This window comes from Astyanax mexicanus, chromosome 2 (assembly GCF_023375975.1).
Source record: "Astyanax mexicanus isolate ESR-SI-001 chromosome 2, AstMex3_surface, whole genome shotgun sequence".
In the NCBI taxonomy this organism is placed as follows: Eukaryota; Metazoa; Chordata; class Actinopteri; order Characiformes; family Acestrorhamphidae; genus Astyanax; species Astyanax mexicanus.
The window spans coordinates 75,019,637-75,040,989 of NC_064409.1; the positions used below are offsets into that span (position 1 = coordinate 75,019,637).

Consider the following 21,353-nt stretch of genomic DNA (forward strand, 5'->3'; position numbering starts at 1 on the left):
ATCTATCTCATGCTATCTATCTATCCATCTATCTATCTTGCTTTTTCTTCTTTTCTTTCCTTTTTTACTTTCCTTTTTTCCTTCTTAATCTATATTTTCTTTGTTTCTTTCTTTCTTTCTTTCTATTTTCTTTTTCAAGTATGTATTTCTCACTATATGTCTTTGTAACTATCCATCCATCCATCTATCTCACGCTTTCTTTAACATGGTAATCTACAAGTTAATATTTGCTAATATGTGTACCTAGCATTTCTTTTTACTATTTTTCTATCCATTTCCTTTGTTCATCCTTTCTTTCCAGCTATCTTGTGTTCTTTTTACCTTCATGCCTACTTTCTTTCTTTCTTTCTTTCCTTTTTTTACATTTCAATATAAATGTATCTTTATTTCTTTCTTTCTCTCGTTTTCTTTCATTTTCATGCATTTCTTTCTTGTTGTCTGTTTTGTACCCATCCATCCAACCATCCATCTTTCTTGCTTTCTTTCTATAAGTTCCACAAGGTAGTTCAGCTTCAGCCGTGCCAGGTACAATATACTGTGGGGCAGAGGCAGAGAAAGTGACTCTATGCGTTAAATATGAAAATATATAATGGCATAATGTGTTCAGTATGCATAGTTGAAGGAAACCATATGAAAGCGGGCAGACAAAGAACCTTCTGTGTTTTCCACTCGTCCACTCCCCCTTTCCCCCCGTTCACTCTCCGAGACTGGAGAGAGGAAGAGGAAGAGAGGGATCGAGAGAGAGAGAGAGAGAGAGAAAGAGTGGGGAAAGAGTGACAGAATGCAAGAACAGAAGTGATAGAGAGAAAGAGAAGCAGGAGAAGGAGAAGAAAAGAACGCGGGAAGAAAGGGAGTGAGGGAGGAAAGAGGAGGAGGAGGAGGAGAAGAACAGTAGGAGGGTCTGGTGAGGGGGCTGAACGAACAGGCTGTCATCTCCATACACACACACTTACACATACACACACACACACACACTGCAGAGTGCAGGAGAGCTCAGGTGAGTCTGCGTTTACTGATCTATCTGCCTGTCTGTCTGATTTGTAGTCTGTCTGATCTCAATCTGATCTATTGTAGATCGGACTGACCTGAGAACGGATGCAGGACACTAACCACAAGCTGACGGAACTTTCGCTGAGCTACGATAGATCAGATTGAGTCAATGTGTGTGTGTGGTAGAGGTGTGTGTGTGGTAGAGGTGTGTGTGTGGTGTAGGTGTGTATGCATGCTTGCTGTGAGATGTTTCTTCAAATTGCATGTTTACTAAAGATACTGATCACAGAAGGATAGAAGGTACTGACTTATTCATAGTGGATACAGGGTAGTTCATAGTAGATACAGAATAATTGATAGTAGGTACTGAGTAATGTATAGTAGTTACTGAATCATTTGTAGTAGATACTGAATAGGTAGAGTACAGAGTAACTGGATACTGAATGCTTTATAGTAGGTACTGAATCATGTGCAGTATATACTGAGTTCTTCATAGTAGGTACTGAATCATGTGCAGTATATACTGAATGCTTCATAGTAGATACTGAATCATGTGCAGTATATACTGAGTTCTTCATAGTAGATACTGAATCATGTGCAGTATATACTGAATGCTTCATAGTAGATACTGAATCATGTGCAGTATATACTGAATGCTTCATAGTAGGTGCTGAATCATGTGCAGTAGATACTGAATCATGTACAGTAGATAATGAATCATGTGCAGTATATACTGAATGCTTCATAGTAGGTGCTGAATCATGTGCAGTAGATACTGAATCATGTACAGTAGATACTGAATCATGTGCAGTAGATACTGAATCATCTACAGTAGATACTGAATAGTTTATACTAGGTATTGGATCATTTGCATTTGATACTGAATTCTTTACAGTAGGTACTGAATCATGTGCAGTTGATACTGAATCATGTGCAGTTGATACTGAATCATGTGCAGTTGATACTGAATCATGTACAGTAGATACTGAATAGTTTATACTAGGTATTGGATCATTTGCATTTGATACTGAATTCTTTACAGTAGGTACTGAATCATGTGCAGTTGATACTGAATCATGCGCAGTTGATACTGAATCATGTGCAGTTGATACTGAATCATGTACAGTAGATACTGAATTCTTTACAGTAGGTACTGAATCATGTGCAGTTGATACTGAATACTTTATATTAGGTATGGAATCATGTGCAGTTGATACTGAATACTTTATATTAGGTATGGAATCATGTGTAGTTGATACTGAATTCTTCACTGTAGATACTAAATCATGTGCAGTTGATACTAATTAATCCATACTAGGTACTGAATCCCGTGAAGTAGATACTGCATATTTCAAAGTACATTCTGAATCATGTGCAGTGGATACTGAATCATGTGCAGTAGATACTGAATGCTTCATAAAATATGCTGAGTAATGTATATGCATAATTTGTAGTAGATACTAAATAATCCATAGTAGGTAAAGAGTAACTTATAGTGGATATAGAATGTTTCATAGTAGGTACTGAATCATGTGCAGTTGATATTGAATGCTTCATAGTAGGTTCTGAGTAATATATAGTAGTAACTTCATAATTTGTAGTAGATACTCAATAATTCCTAGTAGGTACTGAATCATGTGCAGTTGATATTGAATGCTTCACAGTATGTATTGAATTATTTGCAGTTGATACTGAATGTTTCATTGTAGGTACTGATTCATGTGCTGTTGATACTGAACGTTTCATAGTAGGTACTAAATCATGAGCAGTTAATACTGAATGCTTCACGGTAGTTACTGAATAGTTACTGAATTGTGTGCAGTAGATACTGAATGTTTCATACTAGGTACTGAATCATGTGCAGTTGACACTGAATGGTTCATAGTAGGTACTGAATCATGTGGAGTAGATACTGAATACTTTGAAAGTACATTATGAATCGTGTTCAGAAGATACTGAAGGTTTAATAGTAGGTACTGAATAGTTACTGAATTGTATGCAGTAGATATTGAATGTTTCATAGTAGGTACTGAATAGTTACTGAATTGTATGCAGTAGATATTGAATGTTTCATAGTAGGTACTGAATCATGTGCAGTTGACACTGAATGGTTCATAGTAGGCACTGAATCATGTGGAGTAGATACTGAATACTTTGAAAGTACATTATGAATCGTGTTCAGAAGATACTGAATGCTTCATATTAGGTACTGAAGCATGGAAAGTAGAAACTGAATGGTTCACAGTAGGTACTGAATTATGTGCAGTAAATACTGAATGTTTTACAGTAGGTTTACTCAAACATACCTATAACTTGCAAGATTAGAGAAACTGATTCAGAAACTGAAGAGCTGTCTATATATCTATGAAGTCTATATAATATTTCATATCACTTTAGAGCAATGTTGCTCATTCTGTTCCTGGAGATCTACCACCGTGGAGATTTTAGATCTCATACACCTGATCCAGGTAAATAAGGCCTTCGGGGACGTGAACTTTCTGGACTCTTTCTGGTGTGTTAGATCTGAAATCTCCAGGGTGGTAGATCTCCAGCACCAGGATGAGCAACCTTGCTTAAAAAAGTTATATGAAATATTATATAGACTTATATAGATCTAAAGATATCAAGCTTATATTTTACAGTCCAACAAAATTTAATATGATAAATATAGTGGAAAACTCATTTTTACGCATATAGTATTGTTATAGTTGGTTTCATGGTTAAAGAGTTTGTTCAGGTAGGCTCAGAGAACATATGTCTGATGGTAGGATGATGGTAACTGTAACTGAGGACATGAAATGGTAATGAGAAGATGTATGATGATCAGGTGAGTGAAAGCTGTGCGTTCATTTCTTTGTGGAGCTGGTGTGTATGTGTGTGTGTGTGAGCAGCAGAGGTGTGCAGTAACAGTAGAGTCGGTAGAGTGTGTATCCGGTGTAGCAGTATCTTAGCGACCGTAATGACTAATGACTTATACATCAGCCGCTGAGCTGCAGACGGCAGCAGGACGCTGGGCATCTGCTGCTTTTGCTCTGCCTCACTGATTCTCTACCTGCAGTGTTCAACAACAGCCTATGGGGCTCTATTTTAGTTATCTATAGAGCACCGGTCAATTGTTTGATGTGCAGCTGGATTTAGAGCAGGTTGGTGTGTCTTTGGTATCGTGCAGGATCAAAAAATACACCTTGCGTGGCTCAAAAAGTGCAAAAGCCATGTTCCAATTGGACTCTCATGATTGACTGTTGTCAGGGTTTTAATCAGTCAGTGGCGCATCTGTGTTTTTCCCCACCAAAATATATAGAAACGTGCCAGAAATTTACCTGAACACACCTCACTTCCAGACCACCATGCTCATCAGTGTAGATTCATTCATAAACTCTAAAGCTGTTTTAACAGTGTGGGCACAAGGCATGAAATAGACTGTTGATGGGGTATAAGATAGCAATGAGCATTGCGATGTGCCTTACACAGGGTGTAAGATAGGGCCACTGGTCTTGTAAGTCTAGTTCCATCTTGACTTTACCACTTCACTACTATACTCTATGGACTAAATAAAGTATTGCGATACTTCCTCAGTGTTTGTTTCACCCAAAATCAATGGTATTAAAATGACTTTATCCTGCTTTTGTTGGAGTAACTGTCTCTACTGTTCAGAGAAGATTTTCTACTAGATAGCTGTGGAGCATTGCTGTGAGGATTTGATTGCATTCAGGTGATCTCAAACTCCCCAACTTATCCAATCCAAAAGCAATGGATGGTGCTCCATCACTCCATAGAACACAATTCCACTTTATATCCCTCTAGCCCATGTCTGTCATTGGACTGGATAGTGACACAGTGCAGTTCTAGCCAGACACCACCGGTCATGATACTTATCAACCACTGTGCTGTCTACTGTGGGTGATAATATTAGCCTTCTATAAAGTACTCCCCTTACACACATGACCCTGTGGATCGAGGAATATAAAATACCCTCACAGCTTCAGAGATGGAATGGCCAGTGTTTAGCCTTAATCACAAGATAACACCTCACAACTTATACAGAAGTGGGTGTTCCCAAGCTGTTCCCTGAGGAAACACTTCATGATCAATTAATAAACTTCTGACCCATGGCTTGAGACGAGTGGTTCATTATGTGTTGCTATAATGTTATCATAGTTCCACTGGGAAACATTGTCATTGTATTCAGCTCAGAAAGACACTTGTGGTGTGTATGTGTGTGTGTGTTTCAGAGGTGTGGAGCTGCTGGTGGTGTTTTGGTTGTCTGTCACCAGCAGGTACAAGCCGGGGCACGTCGGACATCATGAGCCCTCTGAACATTAGTCTCAAGGAATGCCAATCGCACAGCAACAAACCCCAAATTATTTTTCAAAGCATTTACAGGTGCTTAAACAGGGCCTTGTGAGTGTGTGTGTGTGTACAGTACAAATGTGTGTAAAAGAGAGAGAAAGTGTGTGTGTGTGTGTGTGTGTGTGTGTGAGAGAGAGAGAGAGAGAGAGGTTTAGAGGTTTAAAAAGTGAGAAAGACAGTAAGAAAGTATGATACTGAAAAAGAGATATGGGTGTAAGTTTGCAAAAGAAATCAGATGGAATGAAATGGAAAATTAGATACATATAGAAGACAAAGAGATTAAAGAGAAGAACAGAAAGAAGGGATAAAGTGAGTCAGTTTGTGTTGTTTAAGTTGGTACCACTTTAAAATTAGACTACCTTTATAAAGGGTTTACAATTAGTTTATTAATGGTTACTAATTAGGTTGTAAGTGCCTTAAAAATCATTAATAATCAGTGTGTAACACATTAGTAATTTTTTTCTTTATCTCCAGGGTGTTTCAGCTGTAGGTAGTAGTGTGTAATAGAGTGGAGGACAGTGAGAGATTAAACACAGTGTTTAAAAACTCCAGCAGCACTGCTGCATCTCATCCACTCACTGTACCACCAGCACAACACACATATATAACGAGAGTGGTATAGAAAAAATATTTAGAGAGAAGTAGAGAGAGAGAGTAATGGAGGTATAGAGAGAGAGAGACAGGGAGAGAGAGGGGGGGCGGAGGTAGAAAGAGAGTAAGAGAGGGATAGATAGATAGATAGATAGATAGATAGATAGATAGATAGATAGATAGATAGATAGATAGATAGATAGATAGAGGTACAGAGAAGTAGCGACAGCAAGAGAGGTATAGACAGAAAGATGGAGAGAGAGAGAGAGAGAGAGAGAGAGAGAGGGAAGTATATCGAGGCGATAGATAGATAGATAGATAGATAGATAGATAGATAGATAGATAGATAGATAGATAGATAGATAGATAGATAGATAGATAGATAGATGAGGAAGAGAGAGGAGCAGAGGTACAGAGAAGTAGCAACAGAAAGAGAGGTATAGAGAGAAAGATGGAGAGAGAGAGAGGGAAGTATATTGAGGCAATAGATAGATAGATAGATAGATAGATAGATAGATAGATAGATAGATGAGGAAGAGAGGGGAGTAGAGGTACAGAGAAGTAGTGAAAGAAAGAGAGGTAAGGAGGTAGGGACAGAAGTAAGGCAGGTATAGAGAGACAGTATAAGAAACAGTAGATAGATAGATAGATAGATAGATAGATAGATAGATAGATAGATAGATAGATAGATAGATTATGAGAGTGTGAGAGAGAGAAAGGTAAAGAGAGCGAGACAGGGAGGTAGAGAGAGTGAGAGTTAGAGAGAGAGAGAGAGAAAGAATAGAAGGTAGAGAGAGAGGAAAGGAGGTAGAGAGTGTAGGTATAGAGAGACAGTAAAAGAGACAGTAGATAGATAGATAGATAGATAGATAGATAGATAGATAGATAGATAGATAGATAGATAGATAGATAGATAGATAGATAGATGAGGAAGAGAGGGGAGTAGAGGTACAGAGAAGTAGTGAAAGAAAGAGAGGTAAGGAGGTAGGGACAGAAGTAAGGCAGGTATAGAGAGACAGTATAAGAAACAGTAGATAGATAGATAGATAGATAGATAGATAGATAGATAGATAGATAGATAGATAGATAGATAGATTATGAGAGTGTGAGAGAGAGAAAGGTAAAGAGAGCGAGACAGGGAGGTAGAGAGAGTGAGAGTTAGAGAGAGAGAGAGAGAAAGAATAGAAGGTAGAGAGAGAGGAAAGGAGGTAGAGAGTGTAGGTATAGAGAGACAGTAAAAGAGACAGTAGATAGATAGATAGATAGATAGATAGATAGATAGATAGATAGATAGATAGATAGATAGATAGATAGATTATGAGAGTGAGAGAGAGAAAGGTAGAGAGAGCGAGACAGGGAGGTAGAGAGAGACAGTAAAAGAGACAGTAGATAGATAGATAGATAGATAGATAGATAGATAGATAGATAGATAGATAGATAGAGAGAAAGGTAGAGAGAGTGAGACAGGGAGGTAGAGGTAGAGAGAGAGTTAGAGGTGTTGATCAGGTTGTTGGGGGTGAGTGAGGGATTCAGGTCTGGAAGGCTGTAATGGATCTGGATATTAAATTGGAAACTCATTATTAACAAGTGTCAGTCACTGTCACACACACACACACACTCATCACTGTTTGAGTCGTGAGAAGAGTGTGTGAGTGTGTAAAGGCAGGATGAAGTCATTAGCGGTGGTAGACGAGACCGCACCGCTGCTGTCCTGGAGCTGTTTGGCAGCACTCATCGTTCACTAACGAGAGGTAGAGGAAAAACAAATAGCTGCAGAGCAGTGGAGGAGAGAGAGCAGCTTACCTCACTGAGAAGACATGTTTATGTGTGTGTGTGTGTGTGCGTGTTTGCTACACACAACCGATAACAGTCGCACATGCAGGCTCAGGGCTTCCAGGCGAGTAATCAGCAGTCACTGTTCTCCTAATCGCTTTTCCGATGTGTGATGATACCAGTACTGATACACTTACAGCTACATGCAGAAACATACACACATCTATAGATCTCTGGCACTAGATCAGGGAACCATACTTCTATACGATCTATGGTTCAATGGGTGGGTGGATGGTTCTTTTTTACATTCTTACAGAGTTTTTTACTTTGAGGCCTGGTTTTTCTTAGTTTTTCTATTGCACATTATATGCTGTGTTTGTACAACAAGTAAAACAAGTGGCCCCCATACAGCTCTGGAAAAAATGAAGAGAACACTTCAGTTTCTGAATCAGTTTCTGATTTTGCTATTTACAGTTTTATGTTTGAGTAAAATGAACATTGTTGTTTTATTCTATAAACTACAGACAAAATTTCTCCCAAATTCCAAATAAAAATATTGTCATTTAGAGCATTTATTTGCAGAAAATGAGAAATGGCTGAAATAACAAAAAAAAGAGTTTTTATAAAGTATTCATAAAGTTTATGAGTTCAGAAATCAATATTTGGAGAAATATCCCTGGTTTTTAATCACAGTTTTCATGCATCTTGGCATCATGTTCTCCTCCACCAGTCTTACACACTGATTTTGGATAATTTTATGCCTTTACTCCTGGTGCACAAATTCAAGAAGCTTAGTTCAGTTTGGCTTGATGGCTTGTTATCATCCATCTTCCTCTTGATTATATTCCAGAGGTTTTCAATTTGGTAAAATCAAAGAAACTCATAGTTTTTAAGTCGCCGCTTATTTTTTTTTAAAGCTGTGTGTTTATCTCACCAATCTGATGTCTCCTTTAGTTTCTTGTTTTGTTTTCTTTAATTCTTTATTTTTTCAATAAAAACTCGCACTTACGTCCACTCTTCACAGGAATAAAAAAAAAGTCAGATTCAGTGTATTTGCGCCTTTACACTACCATAGAGACAACACATCAGAGTCACCTAGAGTATTATACACTTTTATAACTATGCTTTATGAAAATAGCCTTAGTTTTAAAGAGTTTTTAAGTTTTGAGGCTTGGTTCTTCTCAGTGTTTCTCCTTGTGTTGAGTTTCTCATTTTTTTCCTGAAGTTTCTTCCACAGTTCTACCTCGTGATCTTAGAGAGTTAATCATTTTAATTGATGGTTTCTCTCAGTGCTCCTTTCTCATGCTCCCAGGCTTGATTTACAGTCACTCATTAAACCACATTTCTTTAAGGCTGCTTTGGGACACTTCTGGTGCAGAAAGCTGCATAGAAATGTAGTTGTGTTGAGAAACTGTGAGAAATAGCTTTAGCCTTGACTAGTATGCTAGAGGTTATATGTTTTTTTTTTTTTCCTTCAGTCAAAAATGTTGGATGCCTATATTTCTCACCTGACACCACTACACCTGATCCTGGAAATCAAAGTCGTCTGGAGACAGTAATTATCTGGAGCGGATGTGGTGGATCATGGCTGGAAATGAACTCTACAGGAAGGTGGATTTCCAGGAACGGGGTTGGGGTCCACTTTGCTGTATCATCTTTTCCCAACTGCATGCTTGTTTCACAGGATAATGACAAGAGTAGTACGGAAGGGGCTTTTTAAAAGTGCAGGCCTTTGATACTTGATCCTGATACATCTCTTTAATGTTCTGTGAAAAGATCTGAACCGGTGACCTTGTGGTTTTGGCTGTAGAGGGTTTTGGGTGCACCAAAGGTTCCTTTACGTACTGCTGCTGTCATTGCTGTTTTTGCATGGATCTTCAAAGTGTGGAGACCCTGGAGAAGCTATTCAGGAGACAAAAGTGTCTTTTGGGGGGTTTAAATGATGCATCTTGAACTTGATGACCTCCTAAAGCATTCAGATGCTCATATTTCGGAACCTTTTCTTTCTTTCTTTCTTTTTTGTGAGGTTCTGTGGTCCATACTGGCTGGGCGGACTCCAGCAGCAGCTCTTGAACTTTTTATTTCGGCCTGGAAGTGATAAACGTTAATGGCTACCATCAAAGGTCCCATCTCCTCGTAGCATATCTAAACAATGCAGCTGTTTTTCGCTGGTATCGTGACAGAGAGTGCTAATCTGAAGGCTGCTGCGGCCAAGTGGGTTTGTTTGAGTCGATTGTCTGCGATTTAGTGGTGACGGCATGAAGCTGGAGACGGAGGCGTTGGGCGAATGGTGCCTCTGATCTCTGGACAAGCGAAACTCATCAGTAGCTGTAGAGGGAGTGTCTGTGTGTAGGTTTTAATAGTGTATGAATGGAGATGATTGTGATAAATGGCGTCTCTTCAGCTCACATGCCTTCAGGGAACTTAATGCATGCACAAAAGCTTACACAGCAAAACAGAGACTTGAAACAGGAAAGATGATATGGCAAAGTGTACCCCAATGCTGTTTCAGGACATCTGAAACATGGTGGTGGTAGTATCATGAGTTGAGCCTGTTCTTATGCATCTAGGAAAGGACAGCTTGGCTTGCCATCACTGATGGAACAATGAATTCTAAATCATACCAGCAAATTCTAAAGAGAAAATGTCTGTGTCTCAAGAGAACATGGGTCATGCAGCAAGACAATGACCCTAAGCACACTGGTAATTTTACCAGAGAATGATTAAAGGAGATTAAATGTAATATATTGAAATGGCGACATGGGGTGTACCCCAATCCTGCTCCAGAACCTCCGAAACATGGTGGGGGTAGTATAATGATTTGTGCCTGTTCGTCCATATCTGGGTTAGGAGCTTGGCTTACCATCACTGATGGAAAAATGAATTCTAAATCATATTCTAAAGCACATTCTGAAGGAAAATGTCTGAGTATCTCTCAGAGAGATATATCTCAAGAGAACGTTGGTCATGCAGCAAGACAATGACTCTAAGCACACAAGTCATTGTGCCAAAGAATGGTTAAAGGAGAATAGACCTAATATATTGGATTATGGCCAAGCAGAAGTAAGTGGACAAGTAAAACTCGTTAGTAGCTGGAGAGTCTCTCTCTATTTAGACTGTAATGGGTTTTAATAGAGTGTGAAAGGAGATGATTGTGATAAATGTCCTCTCTCCAGTTCACACGCATGGATCTTGTTCAGTTTGAAGGTTTTATTGCACAAAAGCTTATATAGCAAATTAAGAGATTTAAACCTTTTTTGTAAGAATGAAAAAATGAGGCCTGCAGTTTTAAAAGCTACGTTCCATAGAGATCTTGTCATTATCCTCCCAAGAAAAAAGATGATAAAGCAAAGTGTAGCCCAACCCAGTTACTGGACATCCAAAACATGGTGGTGGTAGTATCATGATTTGAGCCTGTTCTTCTGTTTCTGGGTGAAGACAGCATGGCTTACCAAGAAAATGTCTGAGTATCTCTCAGGGAGCTAAATCTCAAGAGAACGTGGGTCATGCAGCAAGACAATGACCCTAAGCACACAAATCATTCTACCAAAGAATGGTTAATGGAGAATAATAAATGTAATATATTGGATTAGGGCCAAGCAGAAGTGAGTGGTGCTTCTGATCTTAGAACAAGTAAAACTCATTAGTAGCTGGAGAGGGCGTCTCTCTTCTTTTTAGGCCAAAATAGGTTTTAATAGAGTGTGAAAGGCGATGATTGCGATAAATGTCCTCTCTCCAGTTCACACGCATGGATTTTGTTCAGTTTGGGGATTTTTATTGCACAAAATATATACAGCTTTTCTGTAAGAATGAAAAAAATGCTGTTTCAAAAGCCGCTTCCATAGAGATCTTGTCATTGTCAGGAAAGTGTACCCCAACCCTGTTCCTGGACATGTAAAACATGGTGGTGGTAGTATCATGATTTGAGCCTGTTCTTCTGTATCTGGGTGAGGACAGCTTGGCTTGCTGTCACTGATGGAACAACAGATTGTAAATCATACCTGCAAATTTTGAGGGAGCTAAATCTCAAGAAAACATGAGTCATGCAGCAAGACAATGACCCTAAGCATTCAAGCCATTCTACCAAAGAATGGTTTTGGAATGGGGCCAAACAAAAGTAAGTGGTGCCTCTGATCTTAGGACAAGTAAAACTCATCAGTAGCTGGAGAGGGAGTCTCTCTCTATTTAGACTGTAATGGGTTTTAATAGAGTGGGAAAGAAGATGATTGTGATAAATGGTGTCTCTCCAGTTCACATGTCTTCAGGCACTGGTTCCACAGGATACAAGAGAGCGAGAGAGTGAGACAGAGAGAGATAGAGAAAGAGAGAGAGAGGGAGCATTGCCGGCACAGGCCAGAGGTGATTTACGATTTTTTTCCACTTGAAACTCCGCCACTCAATGCATGGACCTCGTTCATTTTGCGGTTTTCGTTGCACAAAAGCTTATACAGCAGAACACAGAGTGAGAGCTTTTCAGCACATTCTTGGGATATCTCCAGTCGCCAACACCCCGAAAGCATTTGAACCCTCCCAGCTTCCAGCTTCCAACACGAGGAACGAGACTTTATCACATTTCAGCCCCTAATTAGGCAACACCTAGCTGCTGCGTTTGCCACCCTTTCCTTCTCTTGCCGTTAGTCAAAAGAAAAATGACTTTCGCATTGTTGTATTACATGAGTAGGAAATTCAGATCATTCTTTCCAATAATAATTCATTGGGAGGGACGTCTGTTCCACAACTGATTGGAAAAAATGAATGTTAATAAAAACCAAAGGAAGCGTCCCTCCTTTAACGCAAGAGTACAAAGGAAATCTGTATTTAATTCAGTGATGAGTGTACAGCTCTGAAAAAAATGAAAAGACCACTTCAGTTTCTGAATCAGTTTCTCTGATTTTGCTATTTATAGGTTTATGTTTGAGTAAAATTAACATTGTTGTTTTATTCCATAAACTATGGACCAAATTTCTCAAAATTCCACATGAAAATATCGTCATTTAGAGCATTTATTTGCAGAGAATTAAGAGAAATGGCTGAATTAACAAACAAAAAAACAAATAATGCAAAGAGAAAACAAAGTTCATATTCATAAAGTTTTAGGAGTTCAGAAATCAATATTTGGTGGAATAACCCTTATATTTATTTACAGTTTTGGCATCTTGGCATCATGTTCTCCTCCACCAGTCTTACACACTGCTTTTGGATAACTTTATGCTGCTTTACTCCTGGTGCAAAGATTCAAGCAGGTCAGTTTGGTTTAAGGCTTGTGATTATATTAGATTATATTCCAGAGGTTTTCAATTTGGTAAAAATAAAAAAACTCATCATTTTTAAGTGGTCTCTTATTTTTTCCAGAGCTGTATATGCCACTCACGTGCACAGAAAGACCCTGCCCTCTTTGTTTTAGATTGTACAGTAGTCCTCTTGGTCAGCATGTTTATTTACTTTGCTTTATATATGGCCATTCTTTAAGCTCAACCTCCCCCAGGGACAAGGTTTAAGGCTAATTTATACGTATTTTACATGTGAGAATTTATATGTCAGTATTAAAAGCTGAAAGAGTCATGGAGGAAATGCGTCCAAAAAGGATAATTTAAACGTAATATAACATCACTGTCCGCATTCTTGTATACCCTTTACATTGGCATGAATGTCAAACAATACATCCACTAGAGGGGAGTTCTGCCATTCTGCCAACAACAAATCCAGCCCACCTGGTGAGATTTCAGAGATTTCACCAGAGCGAATTGGTTCTGACGTTGATGTTCACGTCGCCTCAGGGCTGGAAGTCCTGCCAATAAAACACTAATTATCTCTTTCAGAAACTGTCACATTGCATAATGTGTTTATTTTGAATGACATCCAAACCTGCAGTCATGCTGGCAGTTCCTCCATCTTTTTATCCACTTTTTCCTGGTCAGTGAAGTGATGGGTCCAGATCCTACCTGGAATCACTGGGCACAAGGCAGGAATAGCCCCTAAATAAAGTGCCACAATTATTCACTCACACTCACACTTATGGGATTTTACGCAATTTAGCATGGACACAATTGCCTATCACACTGACACACCTCCAAAAGCTTAGTCTTAGCTTAGCTTCTGGTGATCCGGTATAACACTGCTTTAGTCAAGTGGAGGAGTGGACAGGGAAGTACGATAGGAATTCTGCTCTTGCTCATGAATATTCATACATGCTAACATATCGCCTCTGATTGGCTAACAGCACTGTGATACCAGGAAGCAGCGAGATGGACAACAATAAGAAATGTTTTAAAATAAAGACATTTTTACTCTAATAACAGTCTTTGCAATGTCAAATGTTACTTTACAACATAATGTCCTGCATAGTTCCTTTCAGCCACTGACCTAGTCTTAGAGTCTCTGTAAAACATAAAATCCACCGGAGATCCTGTGTAAACCTATAGTTACATACACACAGAGGTGGGTAGTCCAGGTCCAGAAAGTAAAAATCCACCCCAGTTGGCAGTTGAAACAAAACCCCAGGGTGGATTTCTGGACCTGGACTACCCACCTTTTCTTACTTGCACAATATAGTTAGCTAGCTAAGTAACTAGTGTAAACAGAACTGTTTTAAACATACACACCACTTAAAGAACACCTTTATGTGCAAAATATCGGAACATTTTAACAAAGGAAACAATATATTTGACAGTTTGTTTCCTTAAATTTCTAGCTAAAAAACTGTTAAAAGGGGGTAATTCTCATAATCCTCATATTCCACTTATCCAGATTTTTTTGTAAAACATAACAGTGCACTAAAATCAATGTACTGTACATTACTTTCATTTCAAATTGTTCATCGTTCCTTAAAACAAAACCTCCAAATAGGTCAGAGATTGCTGGTTCGAATCCTGTTTATGTAGCTTGCTATCAGCTGCCAGAGCCCTGAGAGAGCACAGTTGGTCTTGCTCTCTCTGGGTGGGTACAATAGATGGCGCTCTTCCCCCTCATCACTCTTAGGGTGATGTGGATCAGCACAAGACTGCGTCTGTGAGCTGATGTATCAGAACTGAGTCGCTGCGCTTTCCTCCGAGCGTTAGCGCTGTGATGCTACTCGGCAATGCTGCATCAGTATCAGTTTGAAAAGAGGCGGAGTCTGACTTCACATGTATCGGAGGAGGCATGTGCTAGTCTTCACCCTCCTGGTGTGTTGGGGCATCACTAGTGATAGGGGCAGTCCAAATGGGTGGGTTGGGTAATTGGCCGTGTAAATTAGGGAGAAAATAGGGAAAAAATATGAATAAAATTTAAATAAAAAAGGGTTCATGAACGGCTACTCATATATTCAGATGTTATTACTACTGGTCTAATATTTTTTTATATATTTCTGTTTCAGGTGAGAGAGGACAAGTAGAGGCCATTCTGAGTTCTTCTCAACTCCAATGGAATTTTTGTAGGACATTCAAGCCAAAATAGAAGTTCAGACACCCTACTTTGTCTGGATAAACCATCTGCCTCAGCTGCCTCGTCTCATCGGACCTAATCTGAAGAGAACAAATAAACCATCGCCATCGGCTTTGGCTCTGATTGAAGGAGCACGGACCTCAACGGAACCACCCAGAGCGAATCTGTCAACAGCGTGAGGATACGGAGGGATTATAGCATCAGGGATCTGTTTATAATACTAATGTATACGATAAATCCTTGTTGAAACGAGAATGCTCTGCTCTGTTCTGAGCGCTGACATCGGGAACGTTTGGGTGACCTTTCCAGCTGAATGGTGGTTTCATGTTTGTGAGAAATTACAGGAAGCTGTGAAACGTTGCCTTTCTTTTCAGACATTGTTGAAAGATTTCAGCGGCAAGGGGCGTGCACGTGTCTTTTGAGGAGCGCAGCCAACCTTCTGAACGTCGCTCGGCTTTGAAGGGGGTCGTTCAGGGACTGGGAGACTGGACTGAGAGAAGAAAGATAGAAAGAAAGAAAAAACAGACAGACGAAAGACAAATTTCTGGATCGTTTGTTAAGGAAAACAGTCCTAAAACTGAAGATCGGATGGTGTTTCAGCCTTCGCATCGCGAATTGTGAAATTTCCTTGGCGTTCTTCCATGGGAACGGATCCAGGGTGCATTAGAGAGACTCAGAGTGAGAGTCTGTGGGAGAGTCGGCCATGACGGTCCAGTTAGAGCTTGAGTAATATCGTGTGGAGTTTAACGCAAAGCAAACGCGTGGCTTTTCAACACATCTCTATCTCCTCGGACGGATTACTCCAGAGAGAGAGAGAGAGAGAGACCTCTAAGCAGATGTAGTGGGTGGAAGCTTTTTTTTTTTCCTTTTTTCCCGCAAGTCCAAAGAGCTAGAAACCCCCCTCCCATCTGAGCCACTCTGACCTCCAGTCAGAAACACAAACACAAAGCTTCGGTCAAGCCTGGACAGGCAGAGAAGCAAGCAGACGAGACGCTACAGACCACAAGACGCTTCCTCGCTCTTAAAACTCCTAAACTAATAACCTCCGCTGAACTTTCTCCAGCCTCGGGCCAGGAGGAAAGGATGGAGCAGGAGCACGACCCCATCAGGAGAGGTGTCAGCTGGTCAGGGCCCGGGGCTACCACGCTGACCACGCTGGGAAGAGCCGAATTGCAGGAAACCCACGAAGAAGTGATCTCCTGTGGGGAAAGCGAGGACAGGACTAGCCCTCATGGATGGGAGAAGGAGAAGCACAGCTGGGTCAAAGTGAAGCCAGCCCTGACCTCTGGCTCCAGCCGGCTGGGGCGCAAAACAAGTAAATATTTACTCCAATATCTTGTTTATTAAGTGGAAAAGAAATGCTAGAATGGTCTTAGAGGTTAGCAGGTCTTGACCCTGGTCCTGGAGAACCTCCTAGTCTAAAAACATGATGTTTGAATGTTTAAATGGGGAAGACTACAGGACTGGGACTGTATTAATTTATGGTTATAAGTTGCAGATAAAAAAGTGTGAGTGTTAAAGCGAGAGAGAGAGAGAGAGAGAGAGAGAGAGAGAGAGAGAGAGAGAAAGAAGGAAAAAGAGAGTGACAATTAAAGAGATTAAGGAGAGTGAGTGTTAGTTATGAGATTTAATCCATATTTCAGCATAAATAAAAAGTTATCTACTTTCTGAACAGCATAAACTGCAACAATGCAATGCAATTACATCACTAATTAAAACTGTTAATTCAGATCTCAGAAAGCTCTATAAAAAGAGTTAATCATAAGAGATTATTATGGGAAAATTATTAGTTTGAGTAGAATAAAATAATATCAACGTAGATTCAGGTAAGGCTAGACTTTGGGCACAGTGCTAGTAGGCTAATGCTTGTTTATCTACTCCAGAAGGTCTTATTCTATTGCAGGAACTGTGTATGTGTGTGTGTGTGTGTGTGTGTGTGTGTGAGAGAGAGAGAGAGAGAGAGTGAGAGAGAGAAAGAAAAAGAAAGAGAGTGAAGATTAAAGAGATTAAGGAGAGTGAGTGTTAGTTATAAGATTTAATCAATATTTCAGCATAAATAAAAAGTTATCAACTTTCTGAACAGCATGAACTGCAACAATGTAATGCAATTACATCACTAATTAAAACTGTTAATACAGATCTCAGAAAGCTCTATAAAAAGAGTAAATTATAAGAGATTAGTATGGCAAAATTATTAGTTTGAGTAGAATAAAATAATATCAACGTAATTTTTTAAATAGGTAATTTTACTTTTACTCAAGTACATTTTGGCACAAGTAATTTACTTCACTACATTGGAAAACTCCCTGTTACTGAGTAAAAAAAAAATGCTGGGAAGGGGGGGGGGGGGGGGATAATTGTCTGAATAAAAAAAAATAAGTTTTGTTCTCCATGGCAGCGCAGCTGAACTTTTCCCAGCAGTGTTTAGCAGTTAGCGGCAGAGACACTGTGTAATTCAGCTGTGCTCGGGGGAACCGGTTTTCTGTCGAATTATGCTACCCATCGGTATGGATTTATTATAAGAGATTATTATGGGAAAGTTATTAGTTTGAGTAGAATAAAATAATATCAACGTAGATTCCGGTAAGGCCAGACTTTGGGCACAGTGCTAGTAGGCTAATGCTTGTTCGTCTGCTCCAGAATGTCCTATTCTATTGGCAATGCTTCACTGCAGGAACTGTGTGTGTGTGGGTGTGTGTGTGTGTGTGTGTGTGCGTTTGCACATCTGTGTCAGCTATGGCTTCAGCAGCTCAAAGAAGCTCAATGCATTCCTGCATTCAAAGGCCACATATCCACATATAGTGTACGTACTGTACTTTCGTAATGGGTTTAATACACACATATATATTTTCCTAATGATTTAAAACGTGACCCAGCCTTGTACTAATAGTGAACCTATCTGCTCTCTAATGATTTATTCAGAGCTCACAAGGAAACGCAGACACATGTCCAGACAATGTGAGAACCTCGTCTCTTACAAGTACCAACAAAGATCTGCTGAAAGGCAGACGACTCATAATTCATCATGTGTCTGGTCTGATTGTCTGTTCGGAGACGTTTCCTATGTTAAACCAGAGACCCGAGTCCTCAGGTTGTCTCAGGCCTCTCCACAAACACTCTGATATTTTTATTAAAAGTGTTTTTTTTTTCACTTTTGGCCTCCCGTCCTCCAGAAAACTGGGTTTTAGGTCACTGAAACTGGAGGATTTTGAAAACACTCTCCAGGGTGGAGGTTTGGAGAGCTCTGTTTTGAGTGTTGCCATGTGGTTGGACAAAACACAGCTTTCAGACAGAGCGACAGAATGTCCGTAAGCGTAAGAATTTGGAAAAAAAAAAAAAAACCTACAAAAACTCCACCTCTTTGTTTGATCTAAAGTGTGTGGGTTTTTATTCCTTCCTCTTTATTTCTCCAAAATCCAGTGTACAACTTTTTGCAGTAAACTGTCAAATGTACTAAACACTGAAAAAAATTAATTAGTATTGGAAAAAAAAGAAAAAAATTGTTTTTTCTGGCCTATTTTTTTTTTATACATAAGACGCGTCAGATTATAAGTCGCATTATGCAACACTAGTAAGGAACAGGGGTGTCGCCATGTTTTCCTTCTAATTCAGCAGGTCTCACTGCTGGGTGGTGTTGGAAAGGTAATTAAGTTAAATAAAGCTAAGTTAAGTAAACAAACTGTAATTCTAAAAAAAGAAGTTTAAAAAGTCCAAAAAACGTTTATTTGGGTGATTAAAGCACTTCCGTTTATTTAGAGTAAGTTTAGATTTCCAGATTTCCTCTAATGTTGCTAATGCTGCTCCAGCAGTGGTAGCCAGGGTTAGCAAAAATCTACAAAACTCCACCTCTTTGTTTGATCAAAAGTGTGTGGGTGATTTAAAAACTGCTGTGTAGCTGAGGTTATTGAACAAACCAAAGAAACACTTTATATACTACCGGTCAACAGTTTTAGAACACCCCCAATTTTCCCTTTTTTTATTCTTTACTCTTTATTTCTCCAAAATACAGTGTACAACTGTCAAATGTAGTAAACACAAAAAAAAAAATCATTATTATTGAAAAAAAAGAAAAAAAAAGTTTTTTCTGGCCTATTTTTTTTATACATAAGGCGCATCAGATTATAAGGCGCATTATGCAACACTAGTAAGGAACACGGGTGTCACCATGTTTTCCTTCTAATTCAGAAGGTCTCACTGCTGGGTGGTGTTGGAAAGGTAACCACATTAAGTAAAGCTAAGCTAAGTTAAGTAAACAAAACTGTAATATTTAAAAAAACAAGCACTAGATGTTAATCTACACAGATTTCTCTGCTAAAAACAGTTTATTTGGGTGATTAAAGCACTTCGGTTTATTTTCAGTAAGCTTAGATATCAGATTTCCACTAGTGTTGCTAATGCTGCTCCAGCAGTGCTAGCCAGGGTTAGCAGCAGGCTACAATAATAATCACCTCTGAACAGGAAAAGAGCTAGCGCTTAGCATGATTAGTGGCTAATGCTAATGCTACTGCTCCAGTCTTAAGTCTTGGTGCTGGAGAACTAAACTTAAACTCCTGTATAACTCTGTACTTCAGCGGAGTGGCTTTACTGCTTCTTAATACCTGACTGATAGAATTTATACATTAAAAGGACTGGATTATGATGCTCACTGACGATTTTTGGGAAAACTTAAGGATTTAAGTGCGAAAAAATCCTATATTGCGAAAAATACAGTAGTAATGGAATTAAACTGAGCCTTAGAAATGGATTTAACATGTCAATTTAATAACAGATGGAGTTACTGCTGGTACTCTCTACTGCAACATTTACACATTTACACACACACAGCACATTCACACTTTCATCATAATAACTAGGAAAATATACAGATAAAACACAGAGAACTCTGTAACTATTAAAAGTACATGTCTTTTCTTTAGAGAAATTACAGATGAAGCCAAAGAGCGGTGAACGCATGGCAATAGCTTTAGCCTTTTGCTCAGCTTAACTTGATTGGACTAAGTCTGAGTTTAGCACTTTGGAAATTTTTATGTTTTAAATCAATTTTCAAAGGTCAAATTTCTTAATTGCTAATTACCAGCTTATTAAAAGTTGTTAACCAATTATTTGTTTGCCCTCTTTTTAAAATGATTATTTATTTATTTATTTATTTATTTATTTTTATTATTATTATTTTTACAATTTTCAGTTATTTGCTGGACCTGAAAACCTAAAGAGCTTAAATGGGAAAGAAAAGGGAAAAATCCTTTTTTTTGTCGATTTTTAGTTTACTACAAAATTGTAACAAACAAACTGCCCCTTATACTGTCCCAGAATTTCTTGATGAATGGACCAATAGAAGTACTTCTAAATGACCTGAAATGAACTTTTTTTTTTACATTGACTTCCATTGAAAGTTCAGAAGGTTTTTTCTCTCTCCTGTAAAGTTGCTGTTTTGGAGATACTTGTTTTTCATTGGACAGCGACGATTTAGGATGGTTTACATCCTAAATCTCTGAGAGCATGTCTTGACTCTGTTACCAGGAAGTGTCACACTGTACACCGATGGTACATAAAACATAACAGTCCTCATAGATGTTCTACTGGGGGATCTGATGCTTGATAGTAACCAGTGCTTCAGCCTCACTGCTTTACTTTGCTTTACTGTTTTACATCCAGGACTGTAAGCATGAGTACTGTTGATACCCACTCATGTTGAACAACATGGTCCAGTACAGGGCCGTGTGTAGCTTCATACGGGTGGCTGGAAATGTCATCATCAGGAAGGAATTACATCTGAGTTTGATAGAAACCAAGCCAGATCACCACACCCTTACTGGTCAAGCTTCAGAAAGGGCTCAGCATTAAACATTAAACCCCACATCTGCTTCCTTCTGGTCACAGTGCTGATTCTCCTGTGCTGTAATGCAGTAATGGGCCTCTCTCTCTCTCTCTTTCTCTCTTTTCGACTCCACCGCAGAGCCGCTGACCATAATGCATATGCTAAAAAGAGTTCGCTGGAAGGAATTCGCAATCAGAATCACAGATGACCGCTCGCCTTCGGGCCGCTGGGAGGCATTTCACACTCCTGCGCCAGGGCTCTCAGTTCTGAGCGGGTGGGAAAAGCATTAAAAGCAGCCTGAAGTTCAGAGAGCGTGTTTCAGACAGGGTGCAGAGGTAATCAGGCATTTCTACAGGCCATGCTGGTATTGTTTCAGCTTTGGGGAGAGCGTGAGGTGATGTGTATGAGG

The 21,353-nt window shown here is 39.3% G+C and overlaps 1 protein-coding gene across 1 annotated transcript in view; it reads left to right on the forward strand.

Moving 5' to 3' along the window:
• The first annotated feature begins 455 nt into the window (after window positions 1–455).
• The window catches only part of LOC103022920 (synaptopodin 2-like protein), a 66,582-nt gene continuing 45,684 nt past the window's right edge, over window positions 456–21,353 (forward strand). The window contains exons 1-2 of the mRNA XM_049475252.1: window positions 456–997; window positions 15,059–16,441. Of these exons, the coding sequence (XP_049331209.1) occupies window positions 16,210–16,441 (232 nt within the window). The 5' untranslated portion in view covers window positions 456–997; window positions 15,059–16,209. The remainder of the gene's footprint in view (window positions 998–15,058; window positions 16,442–21,353) is intronic.